Source organism: Gnatocerus cornutus, chromosome 9, assembly GCF_029298725.1.
Source record: "Gnatocerus cornutus isolate USDA-ARS CGAHR chromosome 9, icGnaCorn1.1, whole genome shotgun sequence".
NCBI classification, from domain to species: domain Eukaryota; kingdom Metazoa; phylum Arthropoda; class Insecta; order Coleoptera; family Tenebrionidae; genus Gnatocerus; species Gnatocerus cornutus.
The window spans coordinates 2,639,074-2,665,105 of NC_142241.1; the positions used below are offsets into that span (position 1 = coordinate 2,639,074).

The following is a 26,032-nucleotide window of genomic DNA, read 5'->3' on the forward strand; positions in this document are numbered from 1 at the left end:
GCGTTGGGTACGCAACATAGCCGCCCCCCTTGAAGGTTTGTAGGCTTCAACAAAAAACTTGAAATACAATAAATAAATAAAAAATAAAAATAAACAAATAACAAAAACAAAAAAATCAAAACACAATTAACAAAAAAAAATTGAAAGAAATAAATTTTTCAAGAAAACTCACTGTTCCCCTTTTCACTACTTGTCATTAATTGGGAGCACACACAACTTAGAAACACCACGTTTGTACACTCCTTTTGTGGTTCGAACCGAGGCCACTCTTGCGACACCATCCCTTCCTGGATGGATTGCCTGGATACGCCCCAAGGCCCAACATAGTGGAGGTAAACCGTCTTCTACCATTAATACCATAGCTCCTGGTTGGAGGCCAATTGCATCTCCGGATCTCCATTTGGAGCGGCCTTGTAGCTGAGATGTGTACTCCTTCTTCCACCTGTTCCAAAAATGCCAGCGCATTTTCTCTATTAACTGCCAGCGCGAAGCGGAGCAGTTAGGACTTCTCCAATCAAAAAGTGAGCAGGGGTTAGAGCCATCAAGTCGTTCGGGTCGTTTGATAATGGAATTAAAGGACGGGAATTAAGGCATGCTTCTACTCGCGTTAGCAGTGTGTACAACTCCTCATACGTAAGCAAAGTGTCACCCACGACACGTTTGAGATGATATTTAACTGATTTTACTCCAGCTTCCATTAAACCAGCAAAGTTAGGTGACCTTGGTGGTGAAAAGGACCATTTGATGTTATCATTGGACAAAACGGTGATAACATCTTTATAAAAGTCGGAAGTTTTGAAGAATTCAGCTAATTTGACAAGTTCATTATTAGCTCCGACAAAATTTTTTCCGTTTGACCATGCCTCGTCGGGAAATAAGTCGTCTTAAGGCGCTCAAAAAACTGTCTGTTGTCAGATCTGTGACCAGTTCAAGGTGAATCGCCTTGGTGCAAAGACAAATGAACACACAAATATATGACTTCAATGTTTTTCTACCGCGACCTTTAGACTCCTTGATCAAAATAGGCCCACCATAGTCTACTCCAGTGTTAACGAAGGGTCTAGCCGGCTCTAATCTGTCTTGCGGAAGATCACCCATTTTTTGATAGGCAATAATTGGCTTTACCTTGAAGCATGATATACATTTATGGAGTACTTGTCTCACTTTGCTCCTTCCGGCAACAATCCAGAGCCTTTGCCGCAGCGCTGATAATGTGGCTTGGGCGCCCGCATGTAAATTTTGTTTGTGATAAAATTGAATTATTAAAGAGGTAACAAAATGATTCTTTGGTAAAACCATGGGATGCTTCTTGTCGAATGGGTATCGAGAATTTTTTAGTCTACCTCCTACTCTTAGTACTCCGTTATTATCAACAAATGGGTCTAAACCTTTTAATGAACTGCTTTTATTAACAACATTTGAAGATTTTAATTCTTGAATTTGTTGAGCAAAAGACTCGAGTTGCATTAATTTGATGATTAACCTTTCTGAATTATTTAGCTCCTCAGAACTTAAATGACCTGTGTAACGGTCAAAATGCGCGGTGGTGAAGATAGCGAAAATTGCGCCCTGAATGGTATCATTCGCGAGTTTTATTTGGAGGAAGTTACTTGTTTGGAACCAAATAACCACAGTTTCTTCTGTTACCTGTTCCAGGGGTGGCTGCTTGGACACCAGTTGCCTCAATTTTAGAGTCCACGTTTCTTCGCTTATTTTGGTTTTAGTCTGTTTTTTTGTTGTCCTGGTGATCCTAAAAGGTTTAGTATCAATACGGGAGTCATTGTAGTGTCGTAATTCCTGTTGTAGTCAAATTCCCGGATGTCTGAAGACTTCGTCGGTTTTCCGCTGAACATTTTGTAAACTATGAAGCCTGGAAACAGGAGAGTAATCTAGGTCACGTGATTGGTGGCAAAAAGCGTCGCGAGCTGATGGGCCGCTGCGCGGTAGCTTCTGCGCAGGTTTTAAAACTGCGCGCCACAGCGAGCCAATAAAAACACTCACGGTCGAAAGCCCACCAGGGAATCTGTCGATACTGACAATGATGACTTTTTGTATTGTTGGTTATGGTCACATTTTGTTGATGACAGAAAAGTGTTTTTTTACTTTATCTACGTTATATGTGAATATTTGTCTAAATATTCCGATTATTTTGTGGTTAATTCCGCCATTAATAAAAAACTATGTTGGTAATTTTTTAAATTAATTATTTTTTGTTGTGTACCTAGGCTCACGCGTTTTAGGATGGCAAGAGATGTTGCAGCCGAATAGTAATGAATTGTGCTTTGGTCACCGTTCGCAACTAAACGTTTCGAATTCATCGTCAATCAAAAAATGTGAGCGCGCTTTAACTGCGCATCTACCGCTCTCGCTATCCCAAAGCGCACGACTTGTACACATAATGTAAGAAATTAAAATGTATCGAATGGCATGTTAAAAGGGCTCGAGAATTTCCATCAGCAGAAGCTTTGCTTTTGCAATTTATTATACAGCAAAGATGAGCACGTCATGAGTTGACCATGTGATGCCCAATAGCCAATAGCAGAGAAGATGCGCAGACGCTACCGCGCAGAGCCCGGCAAGCTCGCGACGATTTCTGACTCGTGTTTTTCGACGCGCGGCATACAAGATTGACCTCCTGTTTACATATCTCCTTGTTGTAAACAAACCACATAACCCTACTTCACGATCAACTGTCATCCAGATCGCCCGGTTATTTTGGTTATCGTAGGTTGGTGCACTGTCCCTCGTGACGTGTTTCCCTTTTTTTGTACAAGATGTTGAGGGAGGGCCGGATCTTCGGTCATTTTGGTTGTTGTACGTTGTACGTTGTACGACCTGGTCGGATTTGAAGGTTACCACCAATCGCATCCTCATTAAGCCGCCCTCCATCACAGGTGATTGATTCTATTGATTGATTGATTCTATTGAGAATACACGATATTTCTGGCGTCCCCATACTTATAGGGATTTTCCTTCATCACAGGCTTTCTTCCTTTTTTTCCTTCTTTCTTCTGTGGTTTCTTCGTCGTCCATTTGGTGTCCTTCCGTGGAAGTTCAAGTTCGTGGTTGGCAGTCCCGCTCCGGAGTTTTCGACCCAGGCAGGAGGAGCCGTGTTCCTGCTGGACATCCCGGATTCCCAATTGAACCGTGGGAGGAGCAGCGACACGATAAGTACCCCTATATAACCACGCGAACGGTTAGCTTAAGTAAGTCGGGAGAGTAAATGCGTTGACAGCTGTCCGCGTGTTTCCGCCGTTCGCGCACATTTTCTGACTTCAACCTACGGGATTCCGCCATTTTGTCATTGTCAATAATTAGTTAATTAGGTAGTTTTGTAATTTTGTAGCTTGGTAACATTAATTCTTTTTTGCTTGTAATATTTTGTTAAATAGTCACTTGTGTTAATATACATATTTTTTTGTTGGTTAATCTTTTTTTTTTCTGTCGTTTATTTGTGCCTCCGAACTACATTCGGGTTTGAGTAGTAGCCTCCTTGAGTCCGCGGTCTTGTACAAACCCGTGGCGCTCTCATACCATCTTGTTGGAACCCCACCCTTCTCCATTGGGGTAGTCGTGGCCGAGATCGCAACCGGGCTCAGGGGGTAAGAAGGAGCAAGGAATTGTTCCGGAGGAAAGGAGCGTTACACCTGTTTGTTTCGCGTTTCCTTTTTTGGTGTTGTTTGCAAATCTCAAAATGTATGCTATGATCCGTTTTAATTTAGTAAAACTTGAAAATCTGTTCAACAAGTCACATGAGTTCGTAGTACTAACCAAAGTCGTTTTAGTTATCCTTTTTTGTTCCGGAATGTTTTCAAAATCCTCGTTTTGGATAAATACGTCTGAACACATTTCACGATCACAAATTAACCAGTTGGGGCCATGCCACCATAAACAATTGTTTATCAATTGTTCAGCTGTACTTCCTCGCGAAATTATGTCAGCTGGGTTTTCATTACTAGCTACGTGGTGCCAATCATGAATGTTTGTCAAGTTTTGAATGTCCGCAACTCGATTTGAGACAAAGGTTTTCCAGGTAGATGGAGGTTTTGATAACCAACAGAGAACGATGGTTGAATCTGTCCAAAAATTGAGCTTGTCGAATTTTAAATTTAATGATTGTGTTGTTTGATTTGTTAACTGAGCGAGCAGTTGCGCCGCAAGAAGTTCTAGTCTGGGAATCGTTTGCGTTTTAAGAGGAGCCACGCGCGATTTTGCAATTAATAAATTTGCATGCGTTTCACCGTTTGAGTTTGTGCATTTTAAATACAGGGCAGCTCCATACGCTCTTTCCGACGCATCGCTAAAACCGTGGAGTTCGATAGAAACCGTTTCTGCTGGTACCACGTTCCGAGGAATTCGACATTTTCCGATTTTTTGTAAATCGTTGGCCAATTGTGTCCACTGTTCACTAATGTCGTCAGGTAGCGATTCATCCCATGATAATTTCAATCCCCATAGTTGTTGCATAAGAAGTTTTGCCACTGTTACAATCGGGTTAATTAAGCCAAGTGGATCGAAGATGCGACAAATCATCGAAAGTAACGTTCTTTTTGTTAACTCACTTGGTATAAGAATGTTTTGAACATTATACCGTAACGTATCTTGATTGCAATTCCAAAAAAGACCCAATGTTTTGGTATCTTGTTGTTTATCGAGATTTATTGTGGTATCTATTAAATCCTTGGCAGAGCTTGGCAATAAGTTTATGTTGTTTATTTCTATCAGTTGATGTTGAATTGATTGTAATTCTTCAATTGAGTTACCGCCCGTAATTAAGTCGTCTATGTAAAAATCTCGTAAAATAATATCTGCCGCCTCCGGGAATTTTTCACGATTTTCATGCGCCAATTGATGTAAACAACGTACGGCCAAGAATGGCGCCGATGAAGTACCATACGTGACCGTTGTTAAGCGATAAGTCCGCAATTCGTCATCGCTATCGCTGCGCCAAAATATACGCTGGTAATCAGTTTGATTCGAATCGATTAAAATTTGTCTGTACATTTTGACGATATCAGCACAAAATACGTACTGAAATGTACGAAAACGCAGAATGATGGATAATAGTTCGTCTTGAATTGTGGGGCCCACGACCAAATTATCGTTCAAACTTTTGCCATTGGTCGATTTGGCGGAAGCATCAAAGACGACGCGTAATTTTGAGGACGATTGTTTGTCCTTAAAGACGGGATGATGCGGTAAATAATACGTTTCTGAATTGTCTGATTCATTATTCGAGACTAATTCCATGTGGCCCAAGTCAGAATATTCCGTCATAAATTCGACATACTTTGCTTTAAGTGCTGGACTTTTCTTTAATCGATTTTCTAGATTAAAAAAACGCCTTTTGGCTTGTTGGTCTGATTGACCTAGTGAGATGACGTTGTCCTTTATAGGAAGATTAACTACAAAACGACCATCATCACGTGTGAACGTGTTCAAGAAATGCGTTTCCGCAAATTTTTCTTCGGAAGTCAAATGTTTTTGGATGGGGTGATAACCTTCAAGTTCCCAGAATCGTTCTATTTGGTTTTCCAAGTCCAGAGATGAATTTATGGCAAGGTTACACCGACTTACTTTATTTCGCGGAATATCAAGCGGTCCCGCAATGATCCAACCTAGTTGGGTATTCTGTAAGTACAGCCGTTTACCGTCAATTTGAAATTTACCATCTAGCAGAAGTTCGAAAAACAATTCTGTGCCCAAAAGTAAATCAATTTTATCTGAAAGGTAAAATTGATCGTCCGCTAAAGGTAACTCGGAAGGAAAGTGTAGGTATCAATTGAGAAACTATTTGAAGGCAAGTTTGCACTAATTTCTTTCAAGACAAAACATGTGACGTGTGCGTTGTAATTTTTATGAACCGATTTGATTGTAACGTCTACGGATTCTGTCGAGACGGTTTGCTGATTACCAACGCCTACGATTGCATTATTCGAAGAAGTCGTTTTCAAGCCTAACATTTTACGCATTCGTTTGGTTATAAAATTTGACTGTGACCCGTTGTCGAGTAAAACTCTGCATTTCTGTAAATAACCATTAATGTCCTTTATGAGAACAATAGCAGTTGCGAGAAGCATCTCTTGCTTTGAACGCATAGCTTTAACGAGTTTATTTGTTTTATTCGTTCCGCAACTTTCATACGGAGAAAATGATTGCAATTGTAGATAAAATGATTTTTACCCTTGCAAATTACACAGTGTCTTTTTTCATTTGTTACGACATGTGATTGAAATTTAGGTTTAGAGTGTCCCTTTGTTAGAACAGTTGCGCTTTGAGGCTTTTGAAAATTGTATTCAATTGATTCTAGATACTGACACCGAGATTGAAGAAAGGTCTTTAATTCATCCAATGTTGGCAAATTGTTTGTTAGTCTTGATTGCCATTCTTTCGAAGATTGAAAATCCAATTTTTCTGTAATAACTGGAATCAGAATCGCGTCCCATGTATCAATTGATACGTTTAAGGATTTTAACGCTTCAAGATTAATTGACAAGTCATCGACTAGTTGTCTTAAATTGGTAGCCAAACTTTTTGGAATATTTGGGAAATTCAGAATTTTCCGAACATGTGCATGAATTAATAATCGCTCGTTTTCGAACCGATTTTTTAACAAAGACCAAGCCACTTCGTAATTTGTTTCAATTAATGGAAGGCTCTCTATTGTTTTGGATGCATCGCCCTTGAGAGATGACCTTAAGTAATGAAATTTTTCGATGATATTCAGTTCTGGATTGTTGTGAATCAGAGTCTGAAAAATATCTCTGAATGCTAACCATGCTTCAAAGGCTCCATTGAATTCCGGAATTTGAATTGTTGGCAAAATTAATTTGCTACGATTTTGACTCTTCGCATCTTTGAGAATAGCTGTTGCAGTCTCATTTTGTTGTACTGAATTTTCAATTAAATTTTCTAAATTTGATACAATACTGTAATATAAAGTTTCAAATTGTATTTGTTCATTTGCCTGTGCTTGTGATTCAACTGGTGTCCGGTCAACAATGTCGAAGTTAACTTTTTCAAATTCTGCAAGTGTTGATCGAGCTACATCCAAACGAGACTTAATCAAAGAAATTTGATCAGTTGGCTTGAACGTAGTGATGAATTCATTAATTCTGCCTAATTTGTTAAAGATTTGCGATCTTTTGAATTTGAGATTTATTAATTCTTGTTCTGCCATTTTAGCAAGTAAAAATCGCGATGCTTTATGAAAAGTTACACACAATGCCTATTTGAGCAAGCAAAAAAGGGATAATGATAAATGGAAGGGCTGACCTTTTTGATGAGCTGTCGTTCTGTTGACGATGGCTGTGAGATCGTTTGCTGACGATGACGTCTTGGTGACGTCGTCTGATGAACGATGAATATGAAGTCGTCTTGTTGACGATCAATGTGAAAATTTGTCTTGTTGACGATGGCGTCTTGGTGACGTCGCTGTGAGTGTGTACACCTGGTGTTGATACCGGTGAGAGAGAGGATGCTTCCACGACAATTTCTCGCTGATTTTCGCAGTTTTCTGGCTTGAATTCGTAAAGAAGAGCTCGAAATCCACCAAACCACCAGTTTTTATTAAAATTCAACGGCTAAATCGCGAGAAAACGGCTGAAATCTGCACGAAAACATCAAAATTCTTAGAGAAATCCGCTTATTTCGATGCTAAACGACGATTTCTCGCTGATTTGTCTTGCAAGCTGCCACTTTGCAAAATTTAAATGATAACGATTTATTAGAAAAAGCTTTAATATTTGTGGATTTATATCAAAAAGACATATCGGTCTCGTTTGCCAAGAAAATTATTAGTTTTTGATCCACTTTTCTTGTATTTTCCGTCTTTACAGTTGTATAAAGTTCGCGAATTTACACTTTGATAGTTATTTCTTTATTTAAGGTTGGCATCGTGACGACATTCTGAGATGACGAGATTGGCATTAATGTCCTCCCTAAATTTGACATTTGTCAGTTTTGAAATGAAATTTCGTGTGGAAAAACAATAAAATCTGATAAGAGACCATAAGAATTCCAAGGCTAGGATAAATTAAATGAAAAGAAAATTGAGAAATTTTATTTAACAAAGAGTTGCAAAAACGATTTTCACATATTTTTCAGTCAGAAAAGAACATTTTATTAGACTCCTTTCTTGTATCCTCCATTCGAAACGATTCCGTAGAATCACTTCCTGCAGTGTCTGTAGACAAAAAGTCACTTCCGGTCATACTGGCTTTACCAAGGACAGAAGATCGACTTTTTGTAGTCATAATCTGCAATAATTTTATTGAAGTAATATTTTAGGTATGTTTCTAGTACTGCTTGTTACATATACAGAGTGCACCCAAATAAAATGCAAAGATTTTAACCCCAATATCAGACAATGCAGTTTGATGTAATGGCCAAAATTTGCGTTCCAAACCGTCACCGTTTCGACATTAATTTTTTGCAGAATTGTTGAGGTAGGCCAGTTCCAATACCAATGTCAGTCCAGGCTATCGAAAAGTTAGGAATAAAAACGTTAATATAAAAGTGGTAAAAAATGTCTTTATCGCGAATCCACGGATAATCCGAAAAATTTTTGCCTTCGATTTTTTTGCAAAATCATTATTTACAGCGGTTAAAATCTTTACACATTATTCGGGTACACTCTGTATATTTTTTGGCATCAGCGCCGCAAAACCTACAATACAGAGTGTGTATTGCTATTATACTGTTCCAATTCTTCTAACGTTTTTATGGCAGACGGTTCTCATTACCGCAAAGATTATGAGGGTTCTTAAAAGTGCCAGCAACCCAATTGTAAATCATTTTCAGGTACCCGAAAGTGGTCAAGAACGAATTTGGGATAGGGCCGGGTTTAGAATAAGAATTAAATCGGAATTAAAGTAAATACAATTACATGTTTGTTGCTTTTTATTAATTAGAAAGAAATCAATCGTTGTCGCTTTCAGTGAGGAGTCGTTCCTTAATTGCCTGAATTCTCTAGATTTTCTGTACTGTTCTTAGACTCTAGATTTCCACTAGAATTTCGAGGTTCTCTAGATATCCAGTTTCGTTAGACACCCGCTATATTCTGCAATTTTTGACTCTCAGTTCATTTTCTAGGTGCTCTAGATTTATCAAGGTTTGCTAGACATCCTCTAGATTCTCCAAAACTTCTAGACTCCCAGTAAACTTTCTAGACTCTTTCTAGTTTTTTTAGACCAGATTTCCATTAAATTTTCTCAATTCTGTAGTGACTCTACATTCCCTCTAGATTCTCAAGATTACCCAAGCTCACTAGATATCCTCTGGATTCTTCACATTTTCTACATTCCCACTTCTAACTAAGAACTTTTTCATCATCAAGAAGTTTTCTAAAACGTATTAATCTGCGCTGTGTTAGCATTTAAGTAATTTTAAAACTTAATAAAATGTGTCTAGATATTAAGATTTTTTAACCAATAGCATTTTTTGTATGAACTCGTCAAAAAACCAACTTCGCGATGTGTTTTATCCTGTAACTTCTAAACGATAAGACATAGCAATACATTTATCAATGCTCCAAAAAGACAAGCTCTTAATCTTTTTAATAATACATTACAAAAAGGAATTGATATAATATAATAATTCTATATACAAAATTGCATATAAAAATCAGTAGAAACTGCCTTTTTTTAGAACATCAAGATCAGTTTCTCAAAAATATCATGGAAAATATATACTTATCCCAGCAATAAAATTTATAGGTCTTTGGAAAACTAATCAAATTAGCATTCCAAAACACTGTCGAGCAATCCCATAACTCTGCAAGTTTTAAGAAAAAGTCAAAAAAATTAATGTTTGTGCGCTAGAACCTAAAAAAATAATCTCTGAATCCGGAACTTATGGAGCAAAACGTACTTATCAAATTGAACCCCAAGAGAAAAAGTCCGAATTTTGATTTGCTTTTTAGTGTTATTTAATACAGGGTGATTTTTTAAAAACGGCTGACCTTGTAGAATTTTTATTTATGAAACGATTTCAAAAATTAAAGAAACAAATTAAATGGTTTTTAATTTACTATAATGTTTTACTATAATTTACTATAAACTGATGATTTTAGAATTTTTTTAAATGCCTTATTATCTTTTGGGCGATATTCAACTTTCTTATTTTAAATTGGCACCCATATTTTTTTGGATAATTTGGAAAATATTAATTTTCTTGATTCAGAAATGTGTAATATGTTCTACTTTTACAAAAAAATATTTAAAAAAAATTATCAAAATTGAAAAAAATAGACAAAAATTTGTTTTTTATCACCAATAATTTTGTCGTTGCGTCGCTTTAAAATTGTAATGTGTAAATTTTAGCCATTTTTAAGGCATAGTGGAACAAAACGCTAAATGATTTTTTTAATACATATATAAATGTGTTAAACATACAGGGTGATTTTTTTAAAACGGCAGGCGTTGTAGAATTTTTATTTATGAACCGATTTTAAAAATTTAAAAAACAAATTAAATGGTTTTTAATTTACTATAAACTGATGATTTTAAAAATTTTCTAAATGTCTTAATATCTTTTGGGCGATACTCAACTTTCTTATTTTAAATCGGCACCTATATTTTTTTTCATAAGTTGGAAGATATTAATTTTCTTGATTCAGAAATGTGTAATATGTTCTACTTTTACAAAAAAAAATTAAAAAAAATATCAAAAATGAAAAAAATTAGGCAATAAATGTTAGTAAAATCTAGGTGCGTGGTGTCAAATAATACAATATCGTTATTGTAATTTCAAAAAACAGCAAATAACAGAAAGAACAAGTTTTCTTTCAACAAGATGGGGCTACACCTTACAATGCACAATGCATTTCTCGTAGGTGTCAATTGCGCCATGAAAAAAACGGGATGGCGTTTCAACAGCATTTTATTTAATAAATAATAATAAATGTTTATTAACGCAGAACTTATACGTGAAATAAAATAATACAAACAGTAACACAAAAACAGATTAAAAATAATACAACAAGAAAATACAAATACAATACAAGTACAAACTAGATTAGGACAACAGAAGCGGTTTTTTTAAATTTTACCCTTTGACATACCAAAAAATTCGATTTTATCATGCCATGCGTTAACATTGTTTAACATTCGAATTAAAGGACTATTTTCATAGTAATCAGTTCTAGCGTAATTGACCATTATCAAACGATTCAATCTTACATGGTACGCAGGTACTAGAAATTTTAGATCTGCCAAAATATTTGGACAATCCGAAAACCCGTTTACTAACTTAAAGAAAAAGTGAAGAGACTGATAAATCCTTCTATTTTGGAGGGTCATTATCCCCAAATTAGGTAGTTGTTTTTTCTGATTTGTAATTATTATTGTTTTTTGTTATTAATAATTTCAAAAAAAATGCCAATGGTTTCTGTTATTTGCTGCTTTTTGATATTACAATAACGGCATTCTTTTATTTGACACCATGCACCTAGATTTTATTAACTTTTATTGCTTATTTTTTTCAATTTTGATAATTTTTTTAAAAATATTTTTTTGTTAAAGTAGAAAATATTATACATTTTTGAATTAAGAGAATTAATATCTTCCAAATTATGAAAAACAAAATATGAGTTCCAATTTAAAATAAGAAAGTTGAGTATCGCCCACAAGATACTAAAACATTTAGAAAATTTTTAAAATCATCAGTTTATAGTAAATTAAAAACCATTTAATTTGTTTTTTAAATTTTTAAAATCGGTTCATAAATAAAAATTCTACAACGTCTGCCGTTTTAAAAAAATCACCCTGTATCTCCTCAGTTGTCATTTTAGATATGATTCAAATTGCTTTTAAATTTGAAGAAAAATGCGTTGTTATCAAATTTGTCAAAATTGGAACTACGCATACACCAAACGATCCTTTAGTTCACTTTAGATTGGATCAAAAGCCCTATGATCTCAAATACCTTCAGACAAATAAATGAAGTGATTTGTGAAATTTGGAATATAAATGTAGTTTACAAGTGTTTCGTCATGATAAATATAATATAAATATAAAACTAGCGTTTTATCTCAAATTTAAACCACAATTTGCAAAAAATTTAAAATAAAAACAAAAACTTTTTTATCACAGTTACGTTAAAAAAAAGAATTAGCGAGTGTTTTCGACTAAAACTCTAAGGGTGCGATTTTGGTTCTCTAACGATAATTATCGGTACCGAGCATTTCGTTTGTTTACATCACGTGACCATTTTATTTCTCTGTTTTATCGGTCCCGTGGACGAAATTTTGCCAAAAGAGCGACACTATTCTATGACTTAAGTCTGCCTTAACACAATGCATGCCGTTTTGGCTCTCAAACGACAAATAAATATTTTTGTTAGTAATTTTTCAGAGATCTCATTGAGGTTGGTAATTTGGTTCTCCCTAACACGTCAAGCGCTGTTGCCACATCTTTTTGTTAAACGCTAACTTCAAGTGTATTTTGAAAAGTTAATATCTAACCTAACAAGTGTCGCAGAGCATGTAAACCTGCAATTTAAACCTTCAAGAAGCCTTTTTATAATGATAACAATATTTGTTTTTGTGAACCATCGCACGAAGCAGTGTATTTTTTTCGATTTCTGACGTCCGCCGTTACAAAAGTTGGCCGGATAGTTTTTTAACTGTTATATGCCGGTAATGTTACTTCTCTTGGGTGTTACTTAACATTTACGAAAACTTCGCTCCTCAGGTTTGATTTTAACAAGGATTTATCGCCAATCTTCCGATTCCGGTTCAAGTTTGGTCAAGTGTGTTACTTTTTAAAGCATGTGCAATTTGGCTTAATTTTATTCCTTGCGCAAGAACTGGGAATAGAAGGGTTAAGTCAGGAATCGTTTAAAAGGCAACTCTGTAATAGTTGATACATTCAATCTTCCCTACGAATAGTAAAAAACATAGAAAATAGATAATAGATAACATTTCTATTTCAGTTTAGTGAATTTTTTAAAGACACAATGAATAACTTGATGTCATGTGAGAACCTGACCTGACTCCGCAGATACCAGTCGCACTTTTGAGTATTAAACAAAATAAAGATCCGGTGCGAGAATTTGCAAATAAAATCATACAATTGACATCCGATCTGGACGACGCGTGCATCAAAGAACAAGGCGCAGATGCGTCTCAGTACGTCAAAAAGTTAAATAAACATTCAGCGTTAAAGGCCTTTGTAGACGGTCTGAATGAGCCAAGTAAACTAATTATCAAAGCGTCGCGATTTCAAGAATTGCATGAAGCTATAGAGGCTGCAGTTGAGGAAGAAAAATCAGCTAAACTGCAAGGTTCTCAAAAATCTAATAATTTAAATTTAAATCGATCCTCTTTTAATTCTTATCACAATTCCAACAATGCAAATCAAAGGTCTCACAACAATCACTCTAATTATAATTCTAATAACACGAATCAAAGACCTTTCACAAATTCAAATCGACAAAATAATTTCTTTCAAAATCCAAATAATAATAACAATTTTTGACGATAAAATGTAAAATAAGGGGTCATACCATAGATGTATGCCGAAAAAGAGAATATAATAATTCACGTTATAATAATTCGAATAACTCACAAAATTCTCAAAACAATCCGGGAAACGAGCCTGCTCCGAGTTCATCGGGCAACGGAACTCGGATGCGCAATCTCGAAAACGCCCATTAAATGGTACCGCAGAAATTCATTCAAAAGTTTTCAACATCACAATAAAGTCACAACCAAATTTTGTAACTGTTCCGATAGATTTAGCTGCGTCTAAAACAGCAAATTTAATTCTAGATACCGGTGCTGATCTGTGTATTTTTAAACGAAACGTGGCAGATCAAGACTTTATAGTAAATACCGCACAGACGATGAAATTAAAAGGCATTACCAATGAAAACGTTAAAACTCTTGGTGTTTGTAACGCACAAATTCAATTAGGCGACACAGTCGTAATCCACCCGTTTCATATTGTTCCTTCGAACTTTCCCATACCCCATGATGGTATATTTGGCCGAGATTTATTAGCAAAACTAGGGGCAGTAATAAATTTTAATCAGGATGCGGTCAGCTTTGAACACGGATTTCAGTTGGAAATCTTGCCGAAAACTAATGTCAATCTAAGCTCCCCTAAACAGATGTCAAATAATAAGCGTGAAATACCCGCCAGATCCGAAATCAGAGTGCAGGTGCCGATCGACGCCGATTCAGTCAAAAAACCTAAATTATGCGTGCAAAAGGAATTAGTAGCAGGGTTGTTCGTTCCCAACTGCATCGTCGGAAACACCAAAGGTCATTTTATCCTAAACGTAATTAATACCAACGAGACAGCTGTACAATTTGATCCGCACGACTTAGAATTCCATAATCTCGAAGATTATCACGCCATATCCTTATCGCAAAATAATGTTGAATCCGAAAGATTGAAAAAATTGGAATCCTTAATTCAAACAAATTATATGAATATAGAGGAAAAAGAATCAATAATTAACATTTGCAGAGAATTCAACGATATTTTTTATTTAGAAGGAGATCAACTTACTTATACAGATGCTCTAAGACATCATATTTCCCTATTATCTAACAAACCTGTTCACGTTAAACCCTATCGGTTACCCGAAAATCAAAAACCCGAAATTCGTCGTCAAATTAACGACATGTTACAAAATGATGTAATTGAAAATAGCAATTCACCCTATAATTCGCCAATTTTAATAGTCCCTAAGAAAACAGATGGTAACGGTAATAAAAAGTGGAGATTAGTGGTCGATTTCAGGAAACTTAATGATGTTACGCAATCAGACGCTTATCCTTTGCCTAATATTTCCGAAATTTTAGAGCAATTAGGAAATTCGAAATATTTTTCAGTTATTGATTTGGCAACAGGATTTCATCAAATTTTATTAGATGATGAAAGTAAACCGTGCACAGCATTTTCTTTTGAAGGGCATTACCAATACAAACGTTTACCTATGGGATTAAAATCGTCACCAGCAACATTTCAAAGATTGATGAATACTGTATTCTCAGGTCTGCAAGGGATAAAATGTTTCGTCTACCTTGACGATATAGTGGTTCATTACGGGATCATAATACTAAACTAATTGAAGTTTTTTCAAGACTCAGACAATATAATTTAAAATTACAGCCTTCTAAATGTGAATTCCTTAGAAAAGAAATCACTTACTTAGGTCACCTAATATCCGAGGAAGGTATTAAGCCGGATCCGAGTAAAATCAGCGTCGTAAAAAATTACCCTAGACCAAAAAATGCTGATCAAGTTAGATCATTTCTTGGACTTGCCTCTTATTACCGAAAATTTATTAAAACGAAATGTTCCTTTTGTTTGGTCCGCACTGTGCGAAGAATCTTTCGAAACATTAAAATTGCAATTAACAAATCCGCCAATCTTACAATACCCCAATTACGCTGAAGAATTTATAGTGACTACAGACGCGAGTCAAAATGCAATCGGCGCTGTTTTGTCACAGGGACCAATTGGTCGAGACTTGCCAATCGCGTTCGCGTCCAGAGCATTAAACAAATCGGAAAAGAATTATTCCACCATCGAACGAGAATTGTTAGCGATTATTTATGGTGTTCAACACTTTCGTCCCTACATCTACGGAAAGAAATTCAAAATTTTAACAGATCATAAACCTTTAATTTACTTATTTTCGATTTCAAACCCATCTTCACGACTCATGCGATTCAGATTAAAATTAGAAGAATACGAGTACGAAGTAATTTATAAGCCAGGAAAACAAAATTCAAATGCCGATGCTCTAAGCCGAATTTACTTAACACAAAGTGAACGAGATGAAGAGTTCGAACAATATAAATCAGCTGTAGAAAAAACCGTGATCAACAATCCTAATATCATTGATACTACGGATTCAATCGCAGATTGTTCCGATGAGTACGATCATTTACATTTTACGGACAAAAACTTTGATACAAAAATTGAACACTACAACAGTTTATTCGAGCTAAAAGCGCAAAATGCCGACATACAAGAAATTGCTCACTTAAAGTCAGATGGAAGATTTTTGATATACTTAATCGTAAAAGATAACGTTGCAGATACAGCTTCCAATCAAAACGTTTTTCGAGGATTGATTAATTTAAAAAGTTTTTGTGAACATAATAAAATCACAAAAATTCCTATTTCAAGCGCATCCATAAAAGCTCAAAATCTGAAAACTTCAGCAGTTCGTTCAATGCTTCGATACATTTTTAAATCATCACCAGTTCAAATTCTAATTTTTCATGTCAACACCAGAAAAAAATATTCATCACAAGAAATACAGGAAATATTACGCGAATATCATTTAACACCTTTAGGTGGTCATCAACAGAAACTTTAATAGATTAAAATCAAATAACAGTTAAAATCAAAATGCCAATGCAAGTATCAACAACATCAGTAAAAGCATTTGAAAAAGTAATCTTAGATATTTCTGGACCATTCCCAATTACCGACAATAACAATAAATACATTTTAACAATCGTGGACGACTTAACCAAATTTGTTATAAGTGCACCAATACCGAATCAGGAAAGTACAACAGTTGCAAAAAGTTTTGTTGAAAATGTAATATGTCAGCACGGAATACCCGATTCCATATTAAGCGATCAAGGAACGAATTTCATGTCTACTTTATTCAAAGATATTTGTAAATTATTGTCAATTAAAAAGTTACATGGAACTAGTTATCATCCACAAACCCAAGGAAGCGTAGAAAGATCACATCGAACATTAAACGAGTATTTGCGAAATTTTGTCAACAAAGACAGTGACAACTGGGATAATTTTCTTCCTTATGCCACCTTTACATACAATTCTACTCCTCATTCAGCTACAAAATTTACACCTTTTGAATTAGTCTATGGCAGACTACCCAAATTACCTACCTCAATAAAAAAATCCCCAGAAGTATCCTATAACTTAGACGATTACGCCAATGAACTTAAATCTAAATTACAGCATTGTCATCAAGCAGCTCGAGAGAATTTACTTAACGCCAAACAAAAAGCCAAAATTTATTACGACAAAACTTCTAAAACTGAAGATTTTAGTGTGGGCGATTTGGTTCTGTTAGAGGATGAAAGTGTTCCTGTTAGTAAATGTAAAAAGCTCCAACCAATTTACAAAGGCCCATATGAAATTGTTTCCGTCGACTCTGATGTCAATTGTACCATTTTAGTAAACAGAAAACACCAAAAAGTCCATTTCAATCGTTTAAAGAAATATAATTTACCAGAAAACGACGTATAATTATTTTTGTTTCTCTTTCTTACGATTTTTTTTTCACACATCCGAATTGATCCTCGTTTCAACTATTTTCATTTTAAATTACGAGTGTTTTACTATCATCACGTATCAAATTAATAAATTAAATACATTATTCTATTTTCGATGTTATGTCCCACGAATATGTATGTATGTACCACATTATATATTGTATAATGTCTGAATTAATTTCATATGTATATATATATTTTTTTTAGCATAGTTTCTAACATATATTATTTGTATTAATTATGATTTAATTGTTTTTTTTATCTCTCAAAATATTCTTTTGTTAATGTCGTATTTCAATTTTTGTATATTTTATATTAGTTATTACTACTATTAGATTGAGACTTCATGCATTGTTTTATGTTATATATTTTCTTATTCCTTTTGTTTCACTTTTGTAAAAATTTTGCGACTAGCCGCAAAATTTTAATTCAAGGGGGGAGGTGTTGTAATTAATTCCAGCCACCCTCATTCACATATGTTCAATTAGTCACATCTCATAACTCTCCCTTAAGACGGAGTGGGGGTGCGACTATTCCGACCACGCATTTTTCTTAGATTTTAGATTTAGTTCTTAAGAGGTACTGATCCGGACTCCAACCCGGAATGTAAATATTAGCAATAAACCACAATTTAAGGAATCTCGCTTTTTCACTAGTTAATCCCCGTAAGCACGACAGAGAAACACAACGGCACACAACAATTCCTTGCTGGTGACGTGTCAACGAAAAGGATGGTCAAAACAAAACAACCAACTTAGCGAATTTTTTATTGTTATTAGTCTAATTAGATAATTAGGTGGGTACTCAAAACATATAACATCCAGAGTGTCTCAGAACTAGCGAAGATGAGTTAATTTGCTAAAAACAAATTAATTAATGCAATATAAAATTAAACAATCAAATACGTTTCTTTTTATAACAAAAACGATGTTGCTAAGTATCTAACAATGTATGGTACATTTGAATATTGATTCATAAAATATTTGTGATTGGTTAGCGTTACATTGCTCTAATGTAAAATCTAAGGAGCTATTTCAATTTCATTTGCTTAATGCAATAATTAGGCAGAACCTGAGGTTATCGAGTCGTTCAGAAATTCTGAGACACCTACATAGTATATGCATTGATTTTCTCAAAATTATTTGTATTTATTTACCTTATAAATAAAAAGTAAATTTAGTTAAAATAAAAATCCAAAGTCCATGCAAAATTGAAATTTCAAATGTGTTGCAGCTATTTTTTTTAGAGACAGCGGAAGAGGACATAACAGATAGCTATTTCCTTTAAATAACAAAAAAGTCAAGCAAACCTGCTTGGTAATCTATAATCTATATAAAGTTTAAAGAAACTAAAAGGAAAATTTAATGAAAACCTCGAGACATTTTGCGTAAGATTAAACGGCAAAAACGGGCAGTTTTAATTTTCAGATAAAATATCGATTTTAACATATTCTCGTAAAAAATCCCATGTTCAGTAATTACTTCATAAAAATTCTGGTGCATAGTCAAAAACACAATGGCCGTAAATTCAATAAAAAAAATTAGAATGCAACCTACAATTTAACAAGGTGCATTCTGGGTTGCCAGACTAAAAGGTATTATTTTGTTTAAACAATTACACCTTTACCCTCTAACAGTTGGAGGGTGTAAACCGGATATCAAAAATTAGCAATGTCATCGGACTAAATAAAAGTTTTTTGAAAAAAGTTGAAAGTTGTAGAAAGGGGTTGAGATTGCCACCCTCTGACGGGTGGTGGGAGTATAAGCGATATGGGAGATTACTAAGTGATTTATTTGTAATTTTTCCATGTCAAATTCAAAAGGCTACATTGCGGATTTTTCAAAATAATCGGAGGTGGTGTTTGAGGGGTTGAGATTGCCACCCTCTGACGGGTGGTGGGCGTATATGCGATATGGGAGATTACTAAGTGATTTATTTGTAATTTTTCCATGTCAAATTCAAAAGGCTACATTGCGGATTTTTCAAAATAGTGGGAGGTGGTGTTTGAGGGGTTGAGATTGCCACCCTCTGACGGGTGGTGGGCGTATATGCGATATGGGGGGATTACTAAGTGATTTATTTGTAATTTTTTGATGTCGTATTTATGAAGAAGCTACATTACTATTGAAGGTTGAAATGAATAATAATTTTCTAGTTAGGTTAAGGGTTGAGTTTTACCACTTTGTTCTCATGTAGAAGGAGAATTTTGATTGAAGATGGGGCAGAAGGTCATTACGGTGTCATTTGGTCAAAAATTGTGTGAAAAAAAGACGACGATCGGTGGAAATTCGCATGTGAAAAGTGCGACCGGCATGCATGCGTCATTTGAGGCGAAGTACTGCGGCGTTTAATTTATGAAAATGAATCCGATAAAATGACGCTAACTTCAACGACGTTCCTAATTGTACCTTTATCGTGATGTTTATCTTCATTTACGGTTTTTTTCTATGATGCTAATAAGCCACAACGTATCAAGCAATTACCAGAAAAATATTTTCGTCCGGACAATCTCGTACTTTATTACCTGTCATTGTGTAAAGATTAATTAATACCAAACCAGAAATCTTTACCTAGTCAGTACTGTAGTGTCCCACTTCAAATTTAAATTTCAAACTTTTCGCGCCACAACGACAGCAGGAATTTTTGCGTTAAGTTGGTGGACTTGGTAGTTCACCGCCGCCACAGCGGAGAAGGCGGGCGACGCCGGAAGCATTCATTCTTGGTACGACTTTGGTAGTTACCAAGGTGCTGTGTTATCGAGTGCGTTTCGCCAAATTTTTCCAAGTGTTAATTTTAATTCCTATTTTGTTTTAATTTTTCATTTTGTGTTTTGTTAATTTGTAGTTTGTCAAAATCTTGTAAATAATTTTTTTTTAAACCCATTGGCTTTGACGGGCGTGTAGTGACTCTTTTAGGGCTTCTTGTAGAAGCGCTTGTGTGTTGTCATCTTTTGGTATGTAATAATTTTTGTCATTTGTTGTCTTAAGAAGGAAGTTTCTCCGGATTCATGTAAAGTAGCTATTTTCTGTACAATTCTAAAGTAACGCGTTTTTCCGATGACGTAAGCGTCTGGATTCAATCAGTGTTCGCCCACCGTCCGATAAGACACGTGCAGAAGCAGTTTAGATTCGTGGAAACCCGATACTTTTGGGAACTTGAATTTTATTCGATTCTGTTCAAGGAATTTTTACTGTTGAGTTCGAAGGATTAAAAATAGAATAGGATTTTAAAGAAATTGTGAAATACATCAAATTAACTGGGAATGTCTTTTTGAATCGCTCTATGTCATTCGTGAGCAAAAACGAGTACATTTTTCCTAAAGTCCACGACTTTCTCTTCCATTGTATTTTATTGAAACTGAAACTGAAAATTTATATGTTTATGTATTTTATGTATGTCCCTTGTTTTCGTAGCTGCTCTGTACTTGTCCGAACCCAATGCTCCTTTCCAGATTTTCTTCGTCACAAAAGACTCAACATAACAAACAGCCTCTCGCGTTAATATTAGTAGATTTTTCAGAGTGTGATCAATTCAAAATTAAACTTTGATTTTGACTTTCGAAAACCCTCCAGTGCTGGAAGCTTGTTACGTGGGACTCGCGGGGTAGTCAGGGTTCACCTAACTAGCGGGTCTTCCGCGGGTGAGATGTTGGTTACTCTTAATCTGGCCATAATTTGTTAGTACTCTCGATAAGGCACCGCCTGTACTATGCTTGCGGAATAGGAAGGATTATTTTCGGGTCTTCCGAAAACCTAATCCCGTCCTGTTTCTGTGTGTCGCCTTTGAAAATAATTAACTTTTATTATTAATGTTTATTGATAAATTGTTTGTATATGTTTACTTGGTAAATTGTGTGTTGTTTTTCATTGTTATATTGTTTTCAATAATTTTTGTAGTTTGATCACACTCACAACAGAGCGAATGGGAGATTTTTGTAGTTCTTTTGATGTAATTCACTTTCCGTTAATTTGTTTATTGCATTTTTGTACCGAAACGTTTCTTTGTAAAGTGACTTCTTTTGACATTAAAGATTATTAAGAATTTTGTAACATGATCAGTTCGTCTGTTCAAATGCTTGTAATTCTTGAACAATTAGCTGTAAAATTTAAATCAAAACCATTCAAACTTTTAAAGTCTGAATAAAACAAGTTAAACCACATTTGGTCTGGTGTATTTTATTGCTTTGTGTTGGTACGCTCTTCCCCAAAAGACGATGCACTGCTTTGTATCCAACGAACATCCGCCTTCACAACACAACGTAGGTCCTAGCCGTTTCAGACGATCACGATTTTCGGCCATTTTATTTATTTTAAATTTCGCGGTTCTTGAGTTTGGCGGTTCATTTGAATTTTGGCGGAATTGGGTTACAGATCATTACAGTACTGTCAATGTTACAATGGATCACAAACCAAAACACCAAAGAATCAAACATGTTTGGGGAAACCGCGCAACGACTCTCTTTCCTGGCGAAGAAAAACCGGTCCAAAACTTTGGAAGCTAGAAGGTGTAATTGTGTCAAAGTGTTAAATCAAATTAACTGTCAATTTGCAGTCAAGAAGTTCTTCTACTTGAAAGCGTTCGGTTTTACCATTGGGCATTTAACAATGAGGGCGATATTGTATGTGTCAATTTTAGCTCATCTTCACGTGGGAAGTGAGGCGTTGCTTTACCTTCTTTTTTACATTTCTATGTTGTCGGAAAGTCTGAGCACGAAGCTTCCACAAGCAGTTTATTCAACATCGGAGTTCCTTGCAACGCTTAGAAAGTATGAAGAAGTTTTTGAAGAAGTAGGATTGCTCCAAACCTCTCGAACTGACTTGATGGAGCCGTGGGTCTTTGATTCTACCATTCGCCAGAATATCTTGTTTGGCCAACAGTTTGATGAGGGTCGTTACAAAAAAGTCTTAGAACTATGTGAACTATCGGAAGACGTGGACAGCTTGGAGAATCGTGACCTGGCGATGGTTGATGGTAACTCGAGTTGTAGCTTGAAGTATAAAATCCATTTTGCTAGAGCTACATACACACAAAAGGGCGAGGATTTCTGGACTGCAAGTTTGGACAAGTCGCGAGTTTCTTTTAAAGATAACGAAGATAAAGACGACAAGTTGTTAGACGTAGAAGACTTTTCCAGCAAGTTCAGGCTCCAATCTTACAAGAAGTACTTTCTTCTGACGGGTGGTCTTGCCACGTTTATGATAGTTTTCACCTCTTTTGTAATGCTACAAGTTGAAGATAGTTACATGAATAATTTACTGACTTTTGAGTATGTATGCTACGAGTGTAAACTTTGAACTTACGATTTGTTTAAGGACGAACATGACAAGTACCAAAAGCCCGAAACTAAGAATTTGGTACCAAACATATGGAATCATGAATCTGCTCTTTGGAGCGACTTTCTTGGTAAAAAGCTTCGTCGTCTTTAACTTCGCCAAGAGGTGTTCGATGAAATTGCACAAAACTTTGATTAACAACATTTCGATGGAGTTTTGTCAAAACAACACCATTAGAAGCCTCATTAACCGATTTTCTAAAGACCTCAGTGCAGTTGATGAGGTGATACCCTTTTTGTTTGGTGATCTACTTCAGGTAACAAAACTGATTGGAATACAACACTCTACTTCTGTTTTCCAATAGATCTTACTTCAAATTTTTGAAATCGTTGTTGCGATAGTTTACATAAACGTGTTGTTTTTGATTCCAACGTTTGTCCTCTTTGTTGTGTTGTTCATACTTCGTCAGTGGTTTCTCGAAAGCCTAAGAAATTTCAAAACTCTTGAAGCATCAAGTAATGGTAAGTTTGTCTGACTTCCTAAAACTGAGTTATATTTTCAGGTGTTAGTCCTATAATTGGATACATCAGTGCAACTATGAACGGTTTAACAACAATTGGTTCTTTTAACATGAATAACAAACTCAAGGAAGAATTTCATGAACATTTAATAAACCAACACACTTCTGCGTCTTACACTCTTCACTGCATGTTAAAAGCGTTTGGTTTCCTACAAGACTTAGTTGTTACACTTTACACTGTAATAATTGTAGTTTATTTTATTTGTACTAATCGTAAGTAGCGAAATTTTAAAAATATCGCATAAGATTGTTTTTTCAGAAAATGAAAGTGTTACCATTATACAAATAACTCTCTTAGCGTGGTGGTTGAAATTAGGATTCCACAAATGGACTGAATTGGATATTCAAATGATCTCGTTCGAGCGACTGTTGAAGTATGAAAAATGTCCTGAAAATGATGATGGAATTCGATTGCAAATTTCGAAGAGATCGACAAGAACAAGTTTTGATAACAAATGTTTTGTTGGGGATGGAACTAGTAGAAATGAAGACAAGGACGAAACATTGATAGATCTGTAATGATAACTAATAAGTTAATATGTAACATTACAGTGTTTTTCTTTTGGTTTTCCTCTTTTGTCAAAAGCATTTCACCTTTTCTCAAAAGTGTTTCCCCTCGGCAAAAAATAGAGTGCTGGTTTTCAAACACATTCCTCATTTGTCAAAACAGTTTCACGTTTTGTCAATTGAAAGTCACGACTGATTTATTTCTTGAAATGGATCGTGAAATACGACGAAGCACAAAAATTTCAAACGAAAAGCGTGCATTAATTATTAGAGGCATTAACAGCGGTCGGACGGCAGCGAGTATAGGACAACAATTCAATGTATTAGCAAACACTGTCGAAAAATTTTCGCAACATACCAGAAAACCAACGAGGTGGCGAAGAGAAGTGGTGGGCACCGTCCAAGAAAATTAACCGAACAACAAAAACAAGAAATTTGTGACTGGATGGATGACGATTCTTCGTTAACTCTTCAATAGATAAAAAAAAACTATTAAAAGAGGTTCCCGAGTTGCAAATAAGTCTATCAACTATAAACAAGGCTACTAAAGAATTTCATTTTTCTGTTAAGAGAATTTCGAGGGTTCCAGATAGACGAAATACACCAGAAACCATTGAAGCTCGATTTGAATATGCAATACAATAGAATAATGGTTGAACGAGAAAAAGTGTTTTTCATCGATGAATATGGAATTCAAGTACACTCAAGACGGTCGCACCAAAAACTGTCGAGCAAACAAAGTAAAAGCACAATTACGGGGTCGAAATTACTCTATTGCTGCCGCAATGTCTGTAAATTCCTTGTATTTATTTACAGTTCAAGACAGGCCATACAACATTAAACATTTTGAAGAATTTTTGATAAACTTGATCAATCATTTACAACAAGACAATGTTAGAGGCGCTCATTTGGTGATGGACAACGTGAGATTTCACAGGACTGAAGAAATCCAACAATTAATAAGAAATCATGGTCATTTTCTAATATTCTTACCCCCCATACGTCCCTTTTTAAACCCTATAGAAGAGTTGTTCAACCAGTGGAAAAATACTATTAAAATAAGTCAACCAGTAAATGAAGGTGACTTCGTTTGCTAAAATACATACTATTTCTGAGGCAGTAACACAGCAGCATTGCCAAATTACGTTAGGCACATGGAAACCTATTTAGGAGACTGCCTTAACAGGAATGAGTAGACTATAAAATGTTACTTCTGGACCAGGGCATTTGGCGTGTTAAAAAACAGGACAGAATCCTACAAATTTAGCTGTTTGCTCAAAAGTCAACAACCAAAAAAGGCAAAAAACCTCTCAAACAGCATTAATTTTTATCCACTCCAAAAGTACCCAAATATCTGTAGACCACCAAAAATTGGGCTCACGAAAAAAAGGGGTAGAATTCTACAAATTTAGTGTTTTTCCAAAAGTAAACAACCGAAAAAGATCTAAAAAACTTAGAAAATGCCTTGTTTTTAAACACCCCAAAATGGTTTTCTATTTCTGGACCAGGGCATTTGGCGTCTTAAAAAACAAGGCAGAATCCTACAAATTTAGCTGTTTTCTCAAAAGTCAACAACCAAAAAAAGGCAAAAAAAAACCTCTCAAAAAGCATTAATTTTTATCCACCCCAAAAGTACCCAAATATCAGTAGACCACCAAAAATTGGGCACACGAAAAAACCGTTAAAATCTCCCAAAATCATGCAAAATTATCTCAGGAGCACTCTGAAAAACTTTCCAAATCCGTTGTTTTTAGACATTCCAAATGGCTTTGTATTTCTGGACCAGACCAGTTGGCGCATGCAAAAAAAAGTAAAAACATTACCAAATCAAAGAGGTATATTTGGCGCCCTACAAAACAAGGCAGGATCCTAAAAATTTATGTTTTCCCAAAAGTTAACAACCGAAAAAGACATAAAATCCTTCAAAAATCATAGTTTTTAATGTGAGCAAAAAATACTCTAAAGTTTCTTTTCTTGTAAATCAATAGCCCATCAGAAATTGGACATATGAGAAAACTGTTGTAAATCATCCAAAATCAAACCTAATTATGTTAAAAGCACCCAAAAAAAACCTTACCAGAATTCCTTGTTTTGAGTCACCCCAAAATGTATTTACTTCTAGACCAATACATTGGCGCATGCGAAAAATTCACCGGTCGGAATGGCGACTGGTAAAAATATTAGACAAATAAGAGCTCTTGTTTTTAAATACCTCAAAATAGATGAACCAAGTATTACGCTTCCCATCTACGATTATGCACATTGTTAATATTAGTTAATAAAAATCTGCCATCTAGCAGAGAAAAAGAGAATAAAGTCTTCCTGTCTGCGACTCACAGATCGTTAAACCTAGCTTAATTGTCTATGCTGTGACTAAACATAAGGCCCTTTAAA

The 26,032-nt window shown here is 35.3% G+C and overlaps 3 protein-coding genes across 3 annotated transcripts; 1 reads left to right on the plus strand and 2 right to left on the minus strand.

Annotated features, from left to right (window-relative positions):
• Positions 1 to 473: 473 nt before the first annotated feature.
• Positions 474 to 1,853, minus strand: LOC148167768 (uncharacterized). Its single transcript, XM_088046105.1, has 3 exons — positions 1,773 to 1,853; positions 996 to 1,725; positions 474 to 808 (listed from the first exon to the last, which is right to left on the minus strand). Exons 1-3 carry the CDS (start codon positions 1,851 to 1,853, stop codon positions 474 to 476), a joined length of 1,146 nt encoding a protein of 381 aa, XP_087902231.1.
• Positions 1,854 to 3,528: 1,675 nt separating this feature from the next.
• LOC148167769 (uncharacterized) lies at positions 3,529 to 5,277 on the minus strand. The gene has a single exon (XM_088046106.1). It carries the CDS (start codon positions 5,275 to 5,277, stop codon positions 3,529 to 3,531), a length of 1,749 nt encoding a protein of 582 aa, XP_087902232.1.
• Positions 5,278 to 21,701: 16,424 nt separating this feature from the next.
• LOC148167770 (putative multidrug resistance-associated protein lethal(2)03659) lies at positions 21,702 to 23,680 on the plus strand. The gene is made up of 6 exons (XM_088045420.1): positions 21,702 to 21,782; positions 21,830 to 22,544; positions 22,591 to 22,867; positions 22,916 to 23,066; positions 23,114 to 23,344; positions 23,391 to 23,680. Exons 2-6 carry the CDS (start codon positions 21,883 to 21,885, stop codon positions 23,648 to 23,650), a joined length of 1,581 nt encoding a protein of 526 aa, XP_087901546.1. The 5' UTR covers positions 21,702 to 21,782; positions 21,830 to 21,882; the 3' UTR covers positions 23,651 to 23,680.
• Positions 23,681 to 26,032: the final 2,352 nt, after the last annotated feature.